General features: G+C 52.2%; 1 protein-coding gene across 1 annotated transcript; it reads right to left on the bottom strand.

The window, feature by feature from the left end:
* Positions 1–12,415: 12,415 nt before the first annotated feature.
* TCL1B (T cell leukemia/lymphoma 1B) lies at positions 12,416–15,278 on the bottom strand. The gene is made up of 3 exons (XM_032404695.1): positions 15,117–15,278; positions 12,855–13,025; positions 12,416–12,466 (listed from the first exon to the last, which is right to left on the bottom strand). The coding sequence occupies exons 1-3, from the start codon at positions 15,276–15,278 to the stop codon at positions 12,416–12,418; spliced, it is 384 nt and encodes a 127-aa protein (XP_032260586.1).
* Positions 15,279–15,754: the final 476 nt, after the last annotated feature.

Genomic DNA, 15,754 nt, shown 5'->3' with positions numbered 1-15,754 from the left:
AGAGGTCAGCAACCTTTTTCTATAAAGGGCCAGATAGTAAGTATTTTGGCTTTATGGGCCATAACCGTCTCTGTTGTCGCTACTCTGCCCATGTGGTATGGAAGGCAGCCACGTACAACACGTAAATGATGAGCCTGGCTCAGTTCTAACAGAACCTGGTTTATAGAAGCCGTATCTCCCATTCTCTGACACGCATGTATCCTATGAGGGAAGCCGTGGTACCTGCCACTTCCTGTTCATCGGGGCCAATCGCCTGAAGTCTTCCATATAGTGGACCAGCATCATGTCCCATGAAACGCCAAGGCTCAAGGTCCAGGAGAGTTGGAGCAAGACAATGAATGTGTGCTGCTTGCCTTCCCGATAAAGGCAAACTATTTTCAACCTTTCTATAGATGGAGAATAAGTGCACTGAGCAGACCAAGGGGCATATACCAAGAATGAAAAACCGATTTGTACCAATAATGGTATCTGGTATGAGAGTTGTGATTGGGCTACCATCATCTGCCACCACCATGGACCGAATGTTTGTGTCCCCCCAAAATTCCTATGTTGAAACCCTAATCCCCAGCATGATGGCATTTGGAGGTGGGGCCTTTGGGAGTTACTTAGAACATAAGGGTGGAGCCCTCATGATGGGATTAGTGCCTTTATAGGAAGAGACTCTCTCCCCTCTCCACCATGTGAGGATGCTGCAAGAAGAAGGTCATCTGCAAACCAGGAAGCGGGTTCTCACCAACATTGGATCTTCTGGTGCCTTGATCTTGGACTTCCCAGCCTCCACAACCATGAGAAATAAATGTTGTTTAAGCCACCCTGATCTTGTTAAGACAACTATTCTTCATCTTTCTCCACACCCCTTCCCCAGGAGTCAAACTGGTGGACTGACTAGGGACCACTTATGGATGGGAACCACTACTCCTTTAAATCTTATTTTCTGGCATGCATCTCTACAGTTCCTCCCAAGATAGAGCATTGCTTCTGATACTTACCTAAGCTGGTGAGAGGAGGAATAGGAGGGGCTGTTTCAGGGGGTTCCACTTGGCCCTTCTTCCCACAGTGGCTCCTACTCCACAGGTCAGGGAACCAGAGTGAGGGTCCTTCCAGCTGCTAAGAATTTCCCAATTATACCTTCAGGGATGACAGACCGCCACCCAGGGGGTCCATTTTCCTCTTAGAGCTAGACAGTCTCGGCCAGGATTGCATTTGACACTTGACTTCCCTTAAGTGTCTGCTCCAGCTAGAGAGCCATGATGGAATCTCACATCCCCTGCCATCCATATCAGCTAGGACCCCATGTCCAGCAGTCCTCCAGAAGGCTGAGTATTTATTTCCCTCTCCCTGGTGCAGAGTTCCTGCAGAGAGACTGGAGGATATACACTTGCACTGGCTTTGCAGGGATCTTCCTCAGGGGACCTGGCCTTATCTTTAGTCAATGGGCTCTGGGTCTGTGAACTGTCTGGAAACTGGGTGAGGGGTCATGATTTCCCTTTTCGAGGACTGAGGTCAGACTTCAGCTCAACGGGTTTCTTCCTTCTCCTCCTCCTCCTCTTCATCCCTCTCCTCTTCTCCCCCTCCTCCACTTCCTCCTCCTCTGAGCCTAACAACACTCTAGTCAGCTGCTCATTGATCTCATTTCTAGAAGCATCCTGGTCTGTCAGCCACAAATCCCCTTCTAGCAAGTCCCCGGCTTTCCTAACTGTGGTCACTACGTCCATCTGGCTTTGGTGGTTTGGTTCTGTCAGCAGGCCTCTGCCATTTCAGAATCCCATCCTGCCCACAGATTTCCATTGCAGCATCTCTCAGTCCTGGCCTGCAGGGACAGCCCACCCGCAGCTTTCAAAGGCGTGGGCACCCCTCATCTGCACGTCATTTGTGCCTTAGTGAAGGGAGGCCTCTAGACCCCCCAAGAATGTGGCCTGGTGGGTGGGGGCAGACTCCCCTGGTCTCTCCTAATAAATCCATTCTGGCATTCCCACCACCCTGAGCCTCTGACCGCTTCCTCTATACTGTGGCAAGGAAGTGCCAGCATCTCTGTTTCCTTGACCATAGGCCATTGCCACATCCAAGTTCAAGGAGCCTTTAAGAGAACATTAGGACCAACTCCTGGTGTCCCTAGCAAAATACCGAATGCAGAATCACAGGTTAGGGTCCCCATGCCAATACTCTCCTTTATTCTGTTTTATATCCCCCCACGCCTTCTCCGGGCCAGCACCGTGGGATGTGTTCCCCCATGTAAACTAGCTCCTCCCAGCTCAAGCATGGTGTTTCCTCACCCTGGTTATGAGATTTGCAAGGTCAGCAGGGAAGGAGTAGGTAGCATATTAAGGTCTATAGCCTGGTGTTTGCATTTTAGTTTAGGAGCAAAGGAAAGCCTCTGCAGAGTTTTAAGCAGGAGAATGACCTGATTTATTTCATTAAAAGTTCACCCTGATTACTGTGTGGAAAAGGGAGCGGATTAGGCAGGAGTGGTATCTGGGAGTCCATTTAGTTGACAGTCGTGCACCCCAGGTGAAATGGGAGTGGTGGTGTTGCTGACAGGGAGTTGAGAAGGATTCCAGGTGCACGTCTGACCAGGCTTCTTCACAGTCACTGGGTTGGCGTGGCGTGGGGTGGAGGGCAGGAGAGCAGTCAGAGGGACCCCTGGGTTTCGGGCTTGGGCAACTTAACAGATGGTATTTTCAAGTGCCAAGATATGGAAGCTGAGGCAGGGGCTGGTGGAATTGGGAGAGAAGTGTGTTATGTTTGAGAGGCCTCCTAGATATTAGAGATGCCGATTATTTTTTTCTCTATCAGACAGTCCTGGTCCCTGAGTTCTGCCAACATTGACTCCTTATTTCATCCCTCCAGGCCAGGGGAGTTGTTATTCTCTGAGTTACTTGTCTTCAGTCCTCCCAGCACCTCTGGACCGATTCCCTATGTCATTGTTCCTCTGCTGGAACTCGCTGGTGTGGGCTCTGTTTTCCTGACTGCACGCCCCAGTGAGGCAATCGTGTAAGGAGCCTGCAACTCAAAGGCAACGTCCGGACTAGAGACAGGAATTTGGAAATCACTGCCCAGCTGGATGAGCTGATTTAGAGAGAAGTCAGGGGAGGGAGGAAGCATGCCCAAGACAGAGCCCTGGGCTGCTCCGACATTCAGAGAGCAGATGAGAAGCGGCCAAGGCCACTGAGAAGAAGTGGTGGTAAGGTGCAAGGAAATTCAGGAGTGTGTGATGTCACGGAAGCCAAGTGGCAAGGATGAGGGGATGATCAATTAGATCAGATGTGTGGAGACATTGAATAAGGAGTGGAAAGAGAATGAGCATTGGCTTTGTCCCCATGGAGGCCATGGGTGACCTTGACAAGAGCAATTTCAGAGTCGTGGGGATGGAAGGCCCTAGGAGTGGGTGGAAGAGAAAAGCCGGGGCATGAAGTATGCATAGACGACTCTTACAGGAACCAGATGCTGAAGGCAAGCAAAGGAAGCAGGCGCGGTGGGGGTAGGTGTGTGTCGTGGAGCATTTTTAAGACTGGAGCTACCGGAGGTTGTGTGTGAATGGGGATGAGGTGGCCCTGAGGTGTCAGAAGAAGCAAGAAGAGAAGGAACGGCCTTCGATGGGAGGGCACCTTGCCATTCCATTGTGACAGAAGGGACAAAGGGAAGATGTTGCAGATGTGGGCCAGACTGGAGCTCTGGTGGGAGAAGTGAGAGAGTGTGAGGACTACTGTGTTCTCAGTCATTGATGGGATGAGATTATCACTAAGATGGAGGAGGAAACAGAGTCAGAGTAGAGTTGAGAGAGGAGAAGTCTGACGCAGTCATTAGGGAGAATGTTATGGGCTGATTTGTGTCCCTATAAAACTCCTGTGTTGAAGTCCTCACCCCCCAGCACCTCAGAATGTGACTATATTTGGACACGGGGTCTTTAAAGAGGTAAATAAAATTAAAAATGAGGCCATTAGGGTAGACCTAATCCAATGTGACCGGTGCCCATAGAAGAAGAGATTAGGACACAGACACACACTGAGGGAAGACCACGTGAGGACACAGGGGGAAGACAGCCATCTACAAGCCAAGGAGCGAGGCCTCAGAGGAAACCAACCCTGCCAACACCTTGATCTCAGACCTCCAGCCTCCAGAACTGTGAGGAAATAAATTTCAGTCATTTAAGCCACCCGGTCTGTGGGTCTTTGTGATGGCAGCCCCAGCAAACTGATTCAGAGAGCATGGGAATCATGGACTCTGGGGACCCTCCTGGGGTTGAAAGAGTGAGGACCCCACTGAGGCTTAGGACAGTGCCTCGCACAGTTGGTTACTGTAACATCACCAGTGTTCTGTGCATTACCATGTATCACTGGGACAACTACTTCCTGGGCTTAAGGGGACACGGGGGAAGATGAGCATGGGATTTTAATGGGCAGGAAGGTGGAATTCCCAGTTGAAGTCCTCTGTTTTCCCAGGAAGTGTGAGGCAAGGCCATGAGCTGAGAGGTAGGGGAGGAAGAAGTCCTAAGTTTAAGAAAAGTTGTAAATGGAACAACCCATCTCAGACCCAGTGAAGACAGATGTACCAGAGAAGTTTCACGGGATGGCCGAATAGATCTCAGACCTCTCGAGGTTTGCAACCAGGAACAGAAAATGAACGCTTACCCGTTGCATGAGTATTATTTTGTCCACCAGTATTTATCTGCTGGGTTTAGAAAAGAAGGCAGCAAATCGGGTTCAGCCAACTTGGGCATTTTACCTGGCAAATAATTCAGAAGGGGGCAAGGAGTCGTGAGTTTGCAAAGGCGTGTTTGGGACATGGAATCTAACTAAGCTGGTGAGGCCATTAGAGAAGAGGAAACAGTTACAAGGGATCTTTCTATATTCAGAAAACCAGTCCTTGGCCAAATTTTCCCTGCACACTTGTCTTCTTACTCTAGTTAAGTTGGTTTGGGGTTTAGGGTTTTTGTTTGTTTCTACTATGCAGAAATTTTTCATTTTTTATGTCATTGCATTTATTGCTTACTTAATCCACCTGAAATTTATTTTCATATGAGAAATGAGGTAGCAACCTAACCAAAACTTTCTTTTCTAAATGGCTAGCCAGTTGGCTGAAGTTGGCTTTGCCAATACCTTGAAATGCCAGCCGGATCATATACTGAACTCCCCGGGGCATCTTCCTCTCTTCCCAAAGCCTGGTCCATTCCTCAGCTCTAACAGCTCTACCACCTAGACCCACGCTGGGTTATTCATGCAGCTGTGGGGGAGAGCCCCAGACCACCCTTCCTTCTCTCCCAGACTTCCCCCAGAGTCTCTGACATGTTCCATTTTCCATGCAGACTTTAGAACCAAATTGACCACATACAAAATTCTTCCTTTAAGTGTTTTTTAATCGTGATTACATTACATTTATTATAAGTTACATGGGGGAGATATTGCATCTTTGCGATACTGGGTCTTCCCATTTCTTGAACTTACCAACATTTATGTAGCCCTGTATGCCGCAGGAACTTTTCTGACTCAGCTAATCCTCACAGCAGCTGTAGGAGGTGACTTCCTCTTATTATTTCCATCTTACAGATGAGGAAACTGAGGCGCAGAGGTCAATTGCCCAGTTCACTGGACTGTTCTAAAATGAGCATGCCTTCTCATGTATTTCAGACTGTTCTTCTGTCCTCCAGTAGAATTTTAAAATCTGCTTTATACAGGTATATCTAATGTGACCTTTCATTATTTTTGTCTGACTCGTGCCTGCATTCGGAAGACAGGTTTTGTGTGTTAAATGTATAACCATTTGCCTTCTTGAATTCTCTTATTGGTTCAAGTGTATTTGGGCGGCAAATGTTTTTCTTATGATAATTTGGAAAGTTTCTATGGTACGTTTAGAGGTTTAGGTAATAAGTAGCTCTGTTTTGCAACAACCTCTCTCAGCCCTCCACCAGGAAAGCTGATGAAGTGGTGCCCTTGGGCTTCCCCCCACTGCCAGTTCTTGCCTCCACCACCAACTGTGGTTGGTTTTGAGTCTTATTCTTCCAGCGGTTACTTTTCCTCTTTATGTAATATGTGCCTAGCTCTGTTACTTGGCCTTTCAGCAGTATTTTCTGAAGCCCTTTCCATGAAGACCCTGTGTGTACTTACTCCACCCTGCCTTCTTGTTCCTCTTCCCACTGTTTGCAAACAAACAGTTATCTTTTTATCTTGTCATCCTAACCTAATCCTGTCAGAAATGTAATAGTCTGTGCTGTAAGCAGAATTCCTAAGATAATGGCTGATTTTCTAAGTAAATTCAATACTCTCCACCAGACTTTTTTTTCCTTTTTAATAAAACATACAGACAGAAAGGTACAAAAATCCTAAATTGATAGCTTGGTGAATTTGACAAAACAGATACACCCAGGGGACAGGAACAGACAGGTCCAGTGCCCAGAAGCTCATTCACACCCACAACCCCACCAACCCTCCGTCTGTTCTTTACCCTGACTTTTCTGTTCAGGGTTTACTAGCAATCGTCTTCAAGAAGGGCTCGTGGGAGCTATATAACCTTTGGTGTCACATGTTTGGAAATATATCTTGCCTTTATATTTGCTCACAGCCCTTCTGGATATCAAATTACTGTGTCCCACTTTCTTTTCCTGGGGCCTTTATGCACCGCTCCCCTGCCTTCTTGCACGGCACTGACTTTTGTGGAAAAGAATTCTCGGAATGACCTGACTTGGTGGTGGGAGGTGCAGGAGGCCCGGAGGCTCCCTGTAGGGTTCCTTTATCCTGACACTAAAGTTTTACCAGGCTGGGTCTCAGCTTGCCTGTTCTACTGCAGCTTTTCCTGCAACCCGGCTGGAGTGTTTTACAATAAATAAGATAAATAAGATGTCTTATTTATTGCAGGCAGTTTTCTTCAATGAACTGTTTCAAACATCTCCTTTTCACTGTTTATTTTTAAGTTCATTTATTTATTGCTAAGTAATCTCTGCACCCAACGTGGGGCTCGAACTCAGGACCCCAAGATCAAGAACCACGCACTCCTCGGACTGAGCCAGGCAGGCGCCCCAAGCTTTCACTGTTTTAGTCCTCTTGAAGGAGGCCATTTCCATGAATGTTGGACCTCCTCGGAGCGTCTTCTGCTCCTGCCACTTTCCTTTCAATCCTGTGTAAACCTGTATTTTTTCCCCAAAGAGTTGCCTCCATTTCATCAAGCCCATCCTCCATAACCTTGACTGGGTCAGCAAGTGCTTCTGAAGTGACTTTGGCGTCTGTAGCGTCTTTTCTCCCGTTTCTTCCCAAGGCTCCACCAGCCCATGTTTCTCTCTCTCTGTTGTCTGACTCGGTGGGCTCTGATGGCGGAGACCCTATGTTCTTTATTGGATTTCAGAGAGAAGTATTCACTCATGGTTTTCAGCTGTCCACGATGGCATTTTCCAGTGTCTGGACTTTGCCTTTTATTTTTTGTGTCCTGTGTGGTTATGAACCATCGGAGGGGTGCGTGGCCTCCATCATGCACCGCTCTGGGGGTACCAGGCCATCGTGGCTGCCCGGATGGTGCCCCCTGGGCTTGCGCAGAGAGCAGCCCGAGGAGCCGCAAGGGGTGCCTTGTCTCAGCCACTTGCCATCGTTAAGGGGAAGATTATATCTCTTTTTTTTGACTCCTGCTCGTTCTCCACGTACATCAGACTTTTCTCTCTCTTTCAACTAGCCATCTTCCGTCTTGGGCTTTTTCCTACTAGATCTTTTTGACTTAGTTTCCTTTGCTGACCCATTTGCTGTCATGCTTGAGATCTGCCATTTTCTTTCTGCTCTGTACCCGTTCTCTTGATCCGGGGTCCGTAAGCTATGGCCGGTGAGCCAGGTCTGGCTTGCTGACTCCTTTTAAGCAGAGTTCTCCTGGGGCACAGCATGCTCATCGTGACGGTTGTGCGTAGCTCCTTTTTCGGGCCCCGAAAGCACAGTTGCTACAAAGACCGTATTGCCTGTAGAGGGAATATTTACTCTGTGGCCCTGTGCAGAATGATGGGAGCCCCACATAGTTCCCTCCTCTCCTCTGGCTGCAATGGCCACTTCTCTGCTGACTCCCCAGTCTATGAATTCAGCCCAGATCTTTCTCTAGACCCACACAACACCTGCTTACAGGAGGCCTCCCCTTGGATGTTCCACATGCATCCGGAACTCAACACTCAACTTTGAACTCATCCCTTTACTGACCCTAGCGCTCTGCCTCCCTGCACGCTCGGCTTTGGGCCTGGCACAAAGTTGAGGTTCTGTAAATGTTTGCAGAACCGGCCACGCGCCCTCAGGAAGCTCCCATATTGAGGAAGAACAAACACACAAATGAGTGATCTGGCTCAGAGACCCAGCACATGAAGTCTCAAACAGCTCCCACGGAGGAAGACGCTCCGTGGGCGACACGGCCCGGAAAGAGCCAGAACAGGGCTCACCCAGGATGCAGACCTCCAGGGATGCGTGACCAGCGTCTGTAAGCCCGTTGTGACAGTCCTGGATACGCACCGGGAGGGATTTTAAACATCTTGTGGTGCTTTTCTCTTTGCTCTCTCCCACCCCAAGCCTCTGTCCCGGACCGCCTTAGACACCACCTCCCCACAGAAAGGGCAGACTTGGTCTTCGTTCCCAGGAAACAGGGAGGAATCCAAGGCTTTTGACATTTGCAGCTGGACTTGGCAGGCCAGCACCCTTGCCCGGGCAGGCTGCTGTCCTTTGAAAAGATTTCCAGATTTCTCTGGATGGCTCCTTATCCTGGAGCGGATCCACAACTGAGCTCAAAGACCAGGGGAGGCAAAAGGAGAGCCTGCTGCTTTTCCTGCCCCAGAGCAGGGGTGGGAAGGAGAGGCGGGCACAGAGGGAGGGAAGGAGGGAGGGAGGAGAAAAATCAAGCAGGCCCACTTGCCCTTCCTGAGCTGAGAGAGAGGGAAAATCACAAGGGAAGTGAGGGAAACCTACCTTCAGGAGGAGCCGGGGTGGGCCCCTGGGCCCCAGCCAAAGCGGACGGCACAATACAGTGAGGTGGGGCGAGGCTCCTGGAGCATATCCTCTAGGAGCCACCACCATAGCCCGTGTGGCACCAGCCAGGTGTCAGGGCAAGCAGAGCCCCCGGCAGACACGGAGGCAGGCCACCCAGACAGAAGCTGCATGGGAGTTCCGGCAGACACGTGGCACCACGAGCAGTGGGAGCCCAGGTGGAAGCCATCACGGGCACAGAACACATGCAGTAACACTGCAGACTTCGGGGGGCCATGTGGGCGTGCGGACCCCTGACAGTGCCTAGAAGGCAGCAGACCGCCATGGTGCATCCCCAGAGACCAGCCCAAGCCCGGGGACCCTCCCCATGCTATAGGACCAGTAGGCCCTGGGATGCAAGCTGCAGAGCCGTCCCAGCCTGACCCTGGGGACTTCCTGCAGGGGGCAGGGACCAGAGGTCCTGTTTCTCCCAGAAGAGGCTGCACCCCAGCCCAGCTACCCACGGGACTAGTGGCTTCCTTCCGCCATCCTGGGGCCTGTCCAGGTGCTGGACAGCTGGCATTCCCAGACATCTGTAAATAGCTGGCACCCCAAAACCAGCCTGCCTGGCACCCAAGAGGTGTGTGTGTTTCTTGATCGTGACACTGGTCTCGTGGCTACCAGGTAAGAAGGGAGATGAACGGGGGCTGAGTCCCCTGCCCTGGGCCACACACGCCCTGGGGGTCCAGTAGACCCCCCCACCTTGACATGCCTCCTTTCCCTGCCGACCCTGGCTCTGTAAACTTCCCCCTGAACTAAAAGGACAGTTTCCTCACTCTTGCTCATGCCTGCTTTGTGACCATGATGCGGGCTGCATGACACCCCCGCTCCCAGGCCCCCGTCTCAGGCCAGGGGGAGGGGAGGGCTTGCTGAGGGCAGGAGGGTTTTCTAAAGAGCCTATTTCTCAGAGCACAGAAGCCTTTAACTGGAAGGGGCTCAGCCCAACCTCTGCTCCTGGGGTCTCCTTTTACTCAACAGCTCCTCCACGATGGACCCCTGCTGTGACCACGATGCTCCCTCCCCTGACCTCTCATGCACACGTGCAAGTGATTTCTGCCCCAGGGCACATTTGGAAATTACTGGAGACACTTGTCTTCAAAACTTCAAAGGGGCAGGGGGTGCCCCTGGGATCTAGCAGGCAGAGAGACCAGGGATGCTGCCAAGCACCCTACAATGCTCAGGGCAGCTCGCCATGGTAAGGAAGTACCCGGTCCCCAATGTCTGCACTGCTGAGCTTGACCACCCTGCTGTAGGGAAGCACTCTGGGTAAGGGCCCCGTGTGCCATTTTAGGATTTGTCCTCTAAACCCCCAAAGTGGCTATAACAATGGACACTCCCACCACGCAATCCCAATCAAGCCTCTACTTCTACCGACACCAAGGATCTAGATTTCTGAGTTCTGAAATCTGTACTTCTCCCCTCCAACATCTGGGCGTCTCCTGTTCTGTAAGTTGCTAGTTCCTGGCACACGCCCCCTTCTCTTAGCGATTTCTAGAAGTTTTCTGTGCATTCTGCATCCTAGGGCCTTGGTATCCATCCAGTCCCAATGTCCTCCACCTTTGCCTTCTAGTACGCTGTCCTACAGAAAATGTTTAACTAGAACAACTGTCTACACTGGCTTTGGCTTTCTACATCTCGCTTAAGGTTTCTTGTACCCCAAAATCATGACTGTATTTTCCTGTGCTTTCACGGATTCATTTTTAAGGTTAGGACTTTAATCCACTGGTGATTGCTTCTCATGACTGGTATGAGAGAGGCTATGCCCTCTTCTTCCCACCGCTAAATCGTCACCCCGCCCCTCGTCCACACCACCCTCTTCTTCCGTCGTGGCCCCAGTCAGCACCTCAGACTCCGCCTCATGTGCCACTCAGATGGTTCCCTCTGCCATCCTGCGAAGACATGCGGGGGTGTCGTCCATCTGTGAGAGCTGGGGTCCCCCCACCGGCTCCTGCCACAGTCTTGCCTGCCTTCTCCGAGCTTCACACAGAACCCCAGGGGAGGTTCACCTCCCTCCCTTCCCCTAGCATCCTGCTCCTGAAATGGGCCGATCACAACTTCCTCCCGGGGTGGAAAACACTCAATGGGTAATTAAAATTCATCTCAACCTCAAGTGCCAGCTTAAGTGCTGCTGCTTTTCTGCACTAGAAACCAGCTGAAGCTAAGCTCTGATTCAGCACCAAGCAGACCACAAGCAAGTTTAATCAACCAGTACTGCGAGGAGCCCTCATGGACCAGCGTCACATCCACGAGCTGAAGGACTGAAGAAGCAGGAGGACCTTGGGCCAAGTCCGTCCCTCTGTGTGCCCCTGGTGCAGGTGGGCCTCCTGGGACTCCACCTCCTCCGGGCCAGCAGGTCAGCAGAATGGATGCCCGTCTGAGTCCCAAGTCCAGGCCTGGCTCCCGCTCTGAAGGTGTCTCTAAAACTGAGCCACTCCCTGCCTGATGGGAGCAGGTTGATGGCAAGTTCCAATCATGGGCTCCAACCAGGGGTCTGGCTGGAGCTGGGCCTGGGGGCCTCAGAGGGGATCTGCAGAGGGGCACCTGGAAGATCAGCATCAGGGGCACAAAAGGGAAAGAGAAACCATGGCTTGCAGCCAGTGGGGAAGCTGGGCCCAGCACTCAGATGGGGCCCATCCAGGCAGGTCACGCTGAGTGCAGAGCCGAGCAGGGTGGGACTGCTGAGGAAAACAAGAAAAGCAGAGTCGGCAAGGGCCCTGCTGCCTCCTTCTCCCAGGGAGGCCATGCTACGTGTGCAAACAGAAGAGCAGGTATGCAAAGATCCTCACAGAGGATCCACGGGGCCAGCAAGACCTGGGAGAAGACAAAAGGAGGCAGAGCATCATGGAGGAATGGGGCCCCCAATGCAAGCAGGACCAAAGGCTGGGAGGCAAGGCCCCAGCTCCAGTCCCTCCAATGCACGAGGCCCTGCCCCGGTCAGTCTCAGAGAGAAGGCGACTGTGGGGGGAGGCAGGGTCCTTGAAGGCCACTGCCATTGATTAGACTTGTGGTACCCCAGTGTCATGGTCAGACCTAGGAAGAGAGCCGCACTCACTGGACTTGAGCTTGATCACTACTATTTCCGGGCTCCAGGTCTTGGGGCAATCCTATCCAGCCCACAGAGCCTCAGCTTTCTCATCTGTAAAGTGGGACATTAATACATGCACCTTACAGAATTCTTGCAAAGATTAAATGATGACTATTATCTGATGAGATCTCGTGCTTTGTGAAGGTCGGCGGGGGGGGGGGGGGGCGGGCGCCCCGGGAAACCCCCAGACCGGGGGGGGGGGGGGGTGGCTATGTGAGATGAGCTCAGGGAACAGCAGGAGGGAAAGGAACCCAGCACTGTCTTCCTATAAAGAGGAGAGGGCTCCTTGCTTTTGTTGGCTCTCCACATTGCGGGACACGTACCCCGTCGTACCAGCCCGTGAGCGGCTCTCCGCTGTCAGTCACTCCCCGGGCGGCAGCTGGGTCAGGATCAGCTGCTCTGTGGAGGCAATCTGCAGGAGGGGGGGCAGCAGTCAGCGCCCCCCCGGAAATGCTTGTCCGGCCACCTGAAGCAGACGGAACCCAGGTTTGTGGATTTCAGCAGCCTGGGCCCTCCACCCCTGCTCCCTCCACCCCTGGCCCCTCCACCCCTGGCCCCTCCACCCCTGCTCCCTCCACCCCTGCTCCCTCCACCCCTGGCCCCTCCACCCCTGCTCCCTCTACCCCTGGCCCCTCCACCCCTGGCCCCTCCACCCTGGCCCCTCCACCCCTGCTCCCTCCACCCATGGCCCCTCCACCCCTGGCCCCTCCACCCCTGGTCCCACTTTGCAGGATGCAGTCAGCACCTGCCCCTCTTCACCCTCTGAGGTGGTTATAGTTGGTGAGGCCACATACACTTGCCTGGCCATGGTCCACTACTTCCCAGAGCCTGGAGTCCATTGTTCTGTACCTTCTTCCTGGGTAGAGCTGCCACATGAGGGGCAGCTGGGAGAGTGTCAGCTGGCTGGGGGACATGGGCTCCTGGGGGTGCACTGGCATCTGCCACATGTGGACTGTGATGCTGGGTTCATGCTGAAGGGACCAGAGAGGAGGCAGCGCATCAGGGACAGGGCTCCCTGACAGCTGGGCTGCACGCAAACACACTCAGTCCTGGATGCCTGGCCCCGCTGGGGAGCTGCCCCTTCAGATGTGAATGTTTTGAGAATCCCAGACCTAAAGCCATGGCACCATCTCTTGGGGATTTGGTCTAGACCTGAGATGATGGATTCTCTCCTGGCTCCCCCAAGTATGGTCCTCCCACTGACCTGCACCCCACCTTACCCCTGAAAAGTTAGCCACTCTTCCCACCCATCGACAACCTTGGGTCTGCACTGATTATGCCTTGGGCCTCTGTTTCAGCCATTTCTAGAGTTTTTTTAACTTCTTTTTGTAAGTAAGGCATCCACACACCTCAGGACCTAGGAGTGATGGGTTTTCCCCAAAAATATGTTGTAATTTTGATCCTGACCTTCACATACTTATTATAAACATAAAAAAAAAAATAAAATGAAATTTGGTCAATACAGAAAGGTATAAAAGTGAGTGGGGAAAACCACCACCAACTATAACCAAAGTTCCCTTTGTTATGCAACAAAATGGAAAGTGCTTTACAGCGGTTTTATCTGAGTATTTAATGTCTTTGTGATGAGCATACTAGCCTTTTATCAATTATACATATGGCAAATAATTCTCAGTTTGTTGTCTTAACTTTGTTATGGGCTCTTTTTGCAGAGGAAATGCTTTTAATTACATGGCAAAATCTCTTTCTCTTTGGATTCTGGCTTTAGATAGGGTGTCAGCAAAGTGTGGGCCCAATCTGGCCTGCTAAGCTCTTTTTGTAAATAAAGATTTATTGTAGATAAACAGATGCTCATTCCTTTACATGCTGTCTTTGGCTGGTTTTGCACTACAGGGCAGAGTCAAGTAGTCACTGTAGGGTCCTTCAGACCTGCAAAGCTGAAAATATTTACTATCAGACCCTCTACAGAAAGTTTGCTGGGCTTTGGGTTAGGTCAGGCTCAGAACGCCGCTTCCCATCCTAAGATTATATGTGAAAATACAGGTCTACTAATAAGAAGTAATTATTCTAAATAGGGGGAAATGTTCATTCTCCAGGTACCCCACTGCAACCATAGCTACATTATTTGAATCCACTTTTCCCACTGGATACATTTTTATGCTCTAAAAAAAAAAAAACTACCAAAATATTTTGTCCAGAATTTTTTGCATGCTTTATTTGGTGCAGGTGTGGAAAAGATTTTCGGTGTTCTCCACCAAAAATGTTCTGGATAACCTCTTTGAAGAGCGCTAGAAGTGTTCTGTATTGTTTAAAATGTCAGCAAATCGTTTATAATGGCCTAAATGGCATTTTGCAGTAGCTTGACAGGCTTTTCCCGTATTACACGAGGTATTTATTGTACCCCTCTAAGATGGATCTAAACCCCTCACCTGGGGCAACTGTTGCCAACCTGAGTGATTATCTTTAACACCTGGGGAGCTTTTGAGGGGTGGGGGGGTGGGTAAGGGTCTTAGACTCCACCCTAGCTTCCGGATCCGCAATCCGTTTCCCAAGTGGGATTCCAGAAGGTGTTATCTGTCAAACGCCCCCAAGGCTTTTCAGCTGTGGCATCCATGACTCACCTGCCACAGAGGTATATTATTCCTGTTTTGTAGATAAGGAACCCAAAGCTGACGTTTCTTTTCCACTGTCGGCTCACCTGCTGCCTCTAGGTTGCAAAGCCTCCTGCCTGGGACCTGGAAAACTCCTACTCATCCTTCAGGGCCCAGGTGAATAGCTGCCCGATCCGTGAAGCCTTCCCAGCATGCACTGGGGACAGGACTGGGCCCTGACCTACTGAACCCCTCGGCCTCCCAATGAGGGTTACATCCTCTCCTGCAGATAAGCTCATGCCACTGGCCCCTCCAGGCAGGGGTTCCAGGGGTCTGCATCAGGCATAGACATCCCTGAGCTTGGGACCCTGCACGGCCGAGTTTTTCAGGCCAAGTGAGAACGGCCTCCTCTCGCCTCTATCCCGGGCCCTATTGCTGAATGTGCCAGGCCCACATGGGCTGAGGTCCTTGCGCAGTCCTCCCACCTCCCACCCCCCACGCCTGACAACTCACTGTGCTGCCCGGGGAGCCCCTGCCCCGAGCTCTCTGGGAGGGACTGAGCCGCACGACCACGGTCACCCAGGTCCTCCCCTTCTCGTCCTCGTAGATGCCAGGCCTCACGGCCCACAGACGGTGCGGAGGCACCCCAAGGCACGGAGAAGCCCCCGAGGCCATGGCAAGACCGCATCCCGCGCGGCCCTAAAGACACAAGTGAGGCCTCCAGGTGCGGGGCGGCCTTAAGCAGGGCGGTTCCCGCGCGGGGCGGGGCCAGCAGGCGCGGCCCCAGCGGGGAGCAGGGTCTGGGCCGCAGGGGGGAAGCAGTGGGGGCAGCAAGGGGCGGACCCACCCAGGGGTGGGGGAGGCAGCGCACCGCAGCGGGGCAGACAGAGGCGGGGCCAAAGGGCAGGGGCGGGGGGAGCTGGGCCAGTTCCGGACTGCTGAGACAGGGCCTTGAGCTGCAGGGGGAGGGAAGGCGCCTTCCTGGGTACGGGGTCACCCCCGGCTCTGCGCCCAGGGCAGGGGTGTCGCCGTAAGACCAACACTCCACTTCCCTCCCATGATCCTTCCGCAGCCCCCTCCCTGAACACCCCTCTCCAGTTTTCTCCGCAGGCTATGTCCCTGATTGCCCCTCCCCACCCCTGCCTTGGGGC

The sequence above is a fragment of the Phoca vitulina genome, unplaced genomic scaffold (assembly GCF_004348235.1).
Source record: "Phoca vitulina isolate PV1807 unplaced genomic scaffold, GSC_HSeal_1.0 scaffold7, whole genome shotgun sequence".
NCBI classification, from domain to species: domain Eukaryota; kingdom Metazoa; phylum Chordata; class Mammalia; order Carnivora; family Phocidae; genus Phoca; species Phoca vitulina.
The sequence above is the reverse complement of the archived record's forward strand: the minus strand, read 5'-3'. Positions and strand labels throughout refer to the sequence as shown.

Bases quoted from the DNA above. Each gene is read 5' to 3' on its own strand.
- TCL1B (XM_032404695.1), bottom strand. From the start codon at position 15,278: ATGGCCTCGGGGGCTTCTCCGTGCCTTGGGGTGCCTCCGCACCGTCTG. The intron at 13,026-15,116 runs GTGAGTTGTCAG...TGGTCCCTTCAG, and splicing joins GGGGCTCCCCGGGCAGCACA to CATGAACCCAGCATCACAGT. The intron at 12,467-12,854 runs GCAAGTGTATGT...CCCCTCCTGCAG, and splicing joins AAGTAGTGGACCATGGCCAG to ATTGCCTCCACAGAGCAGCT.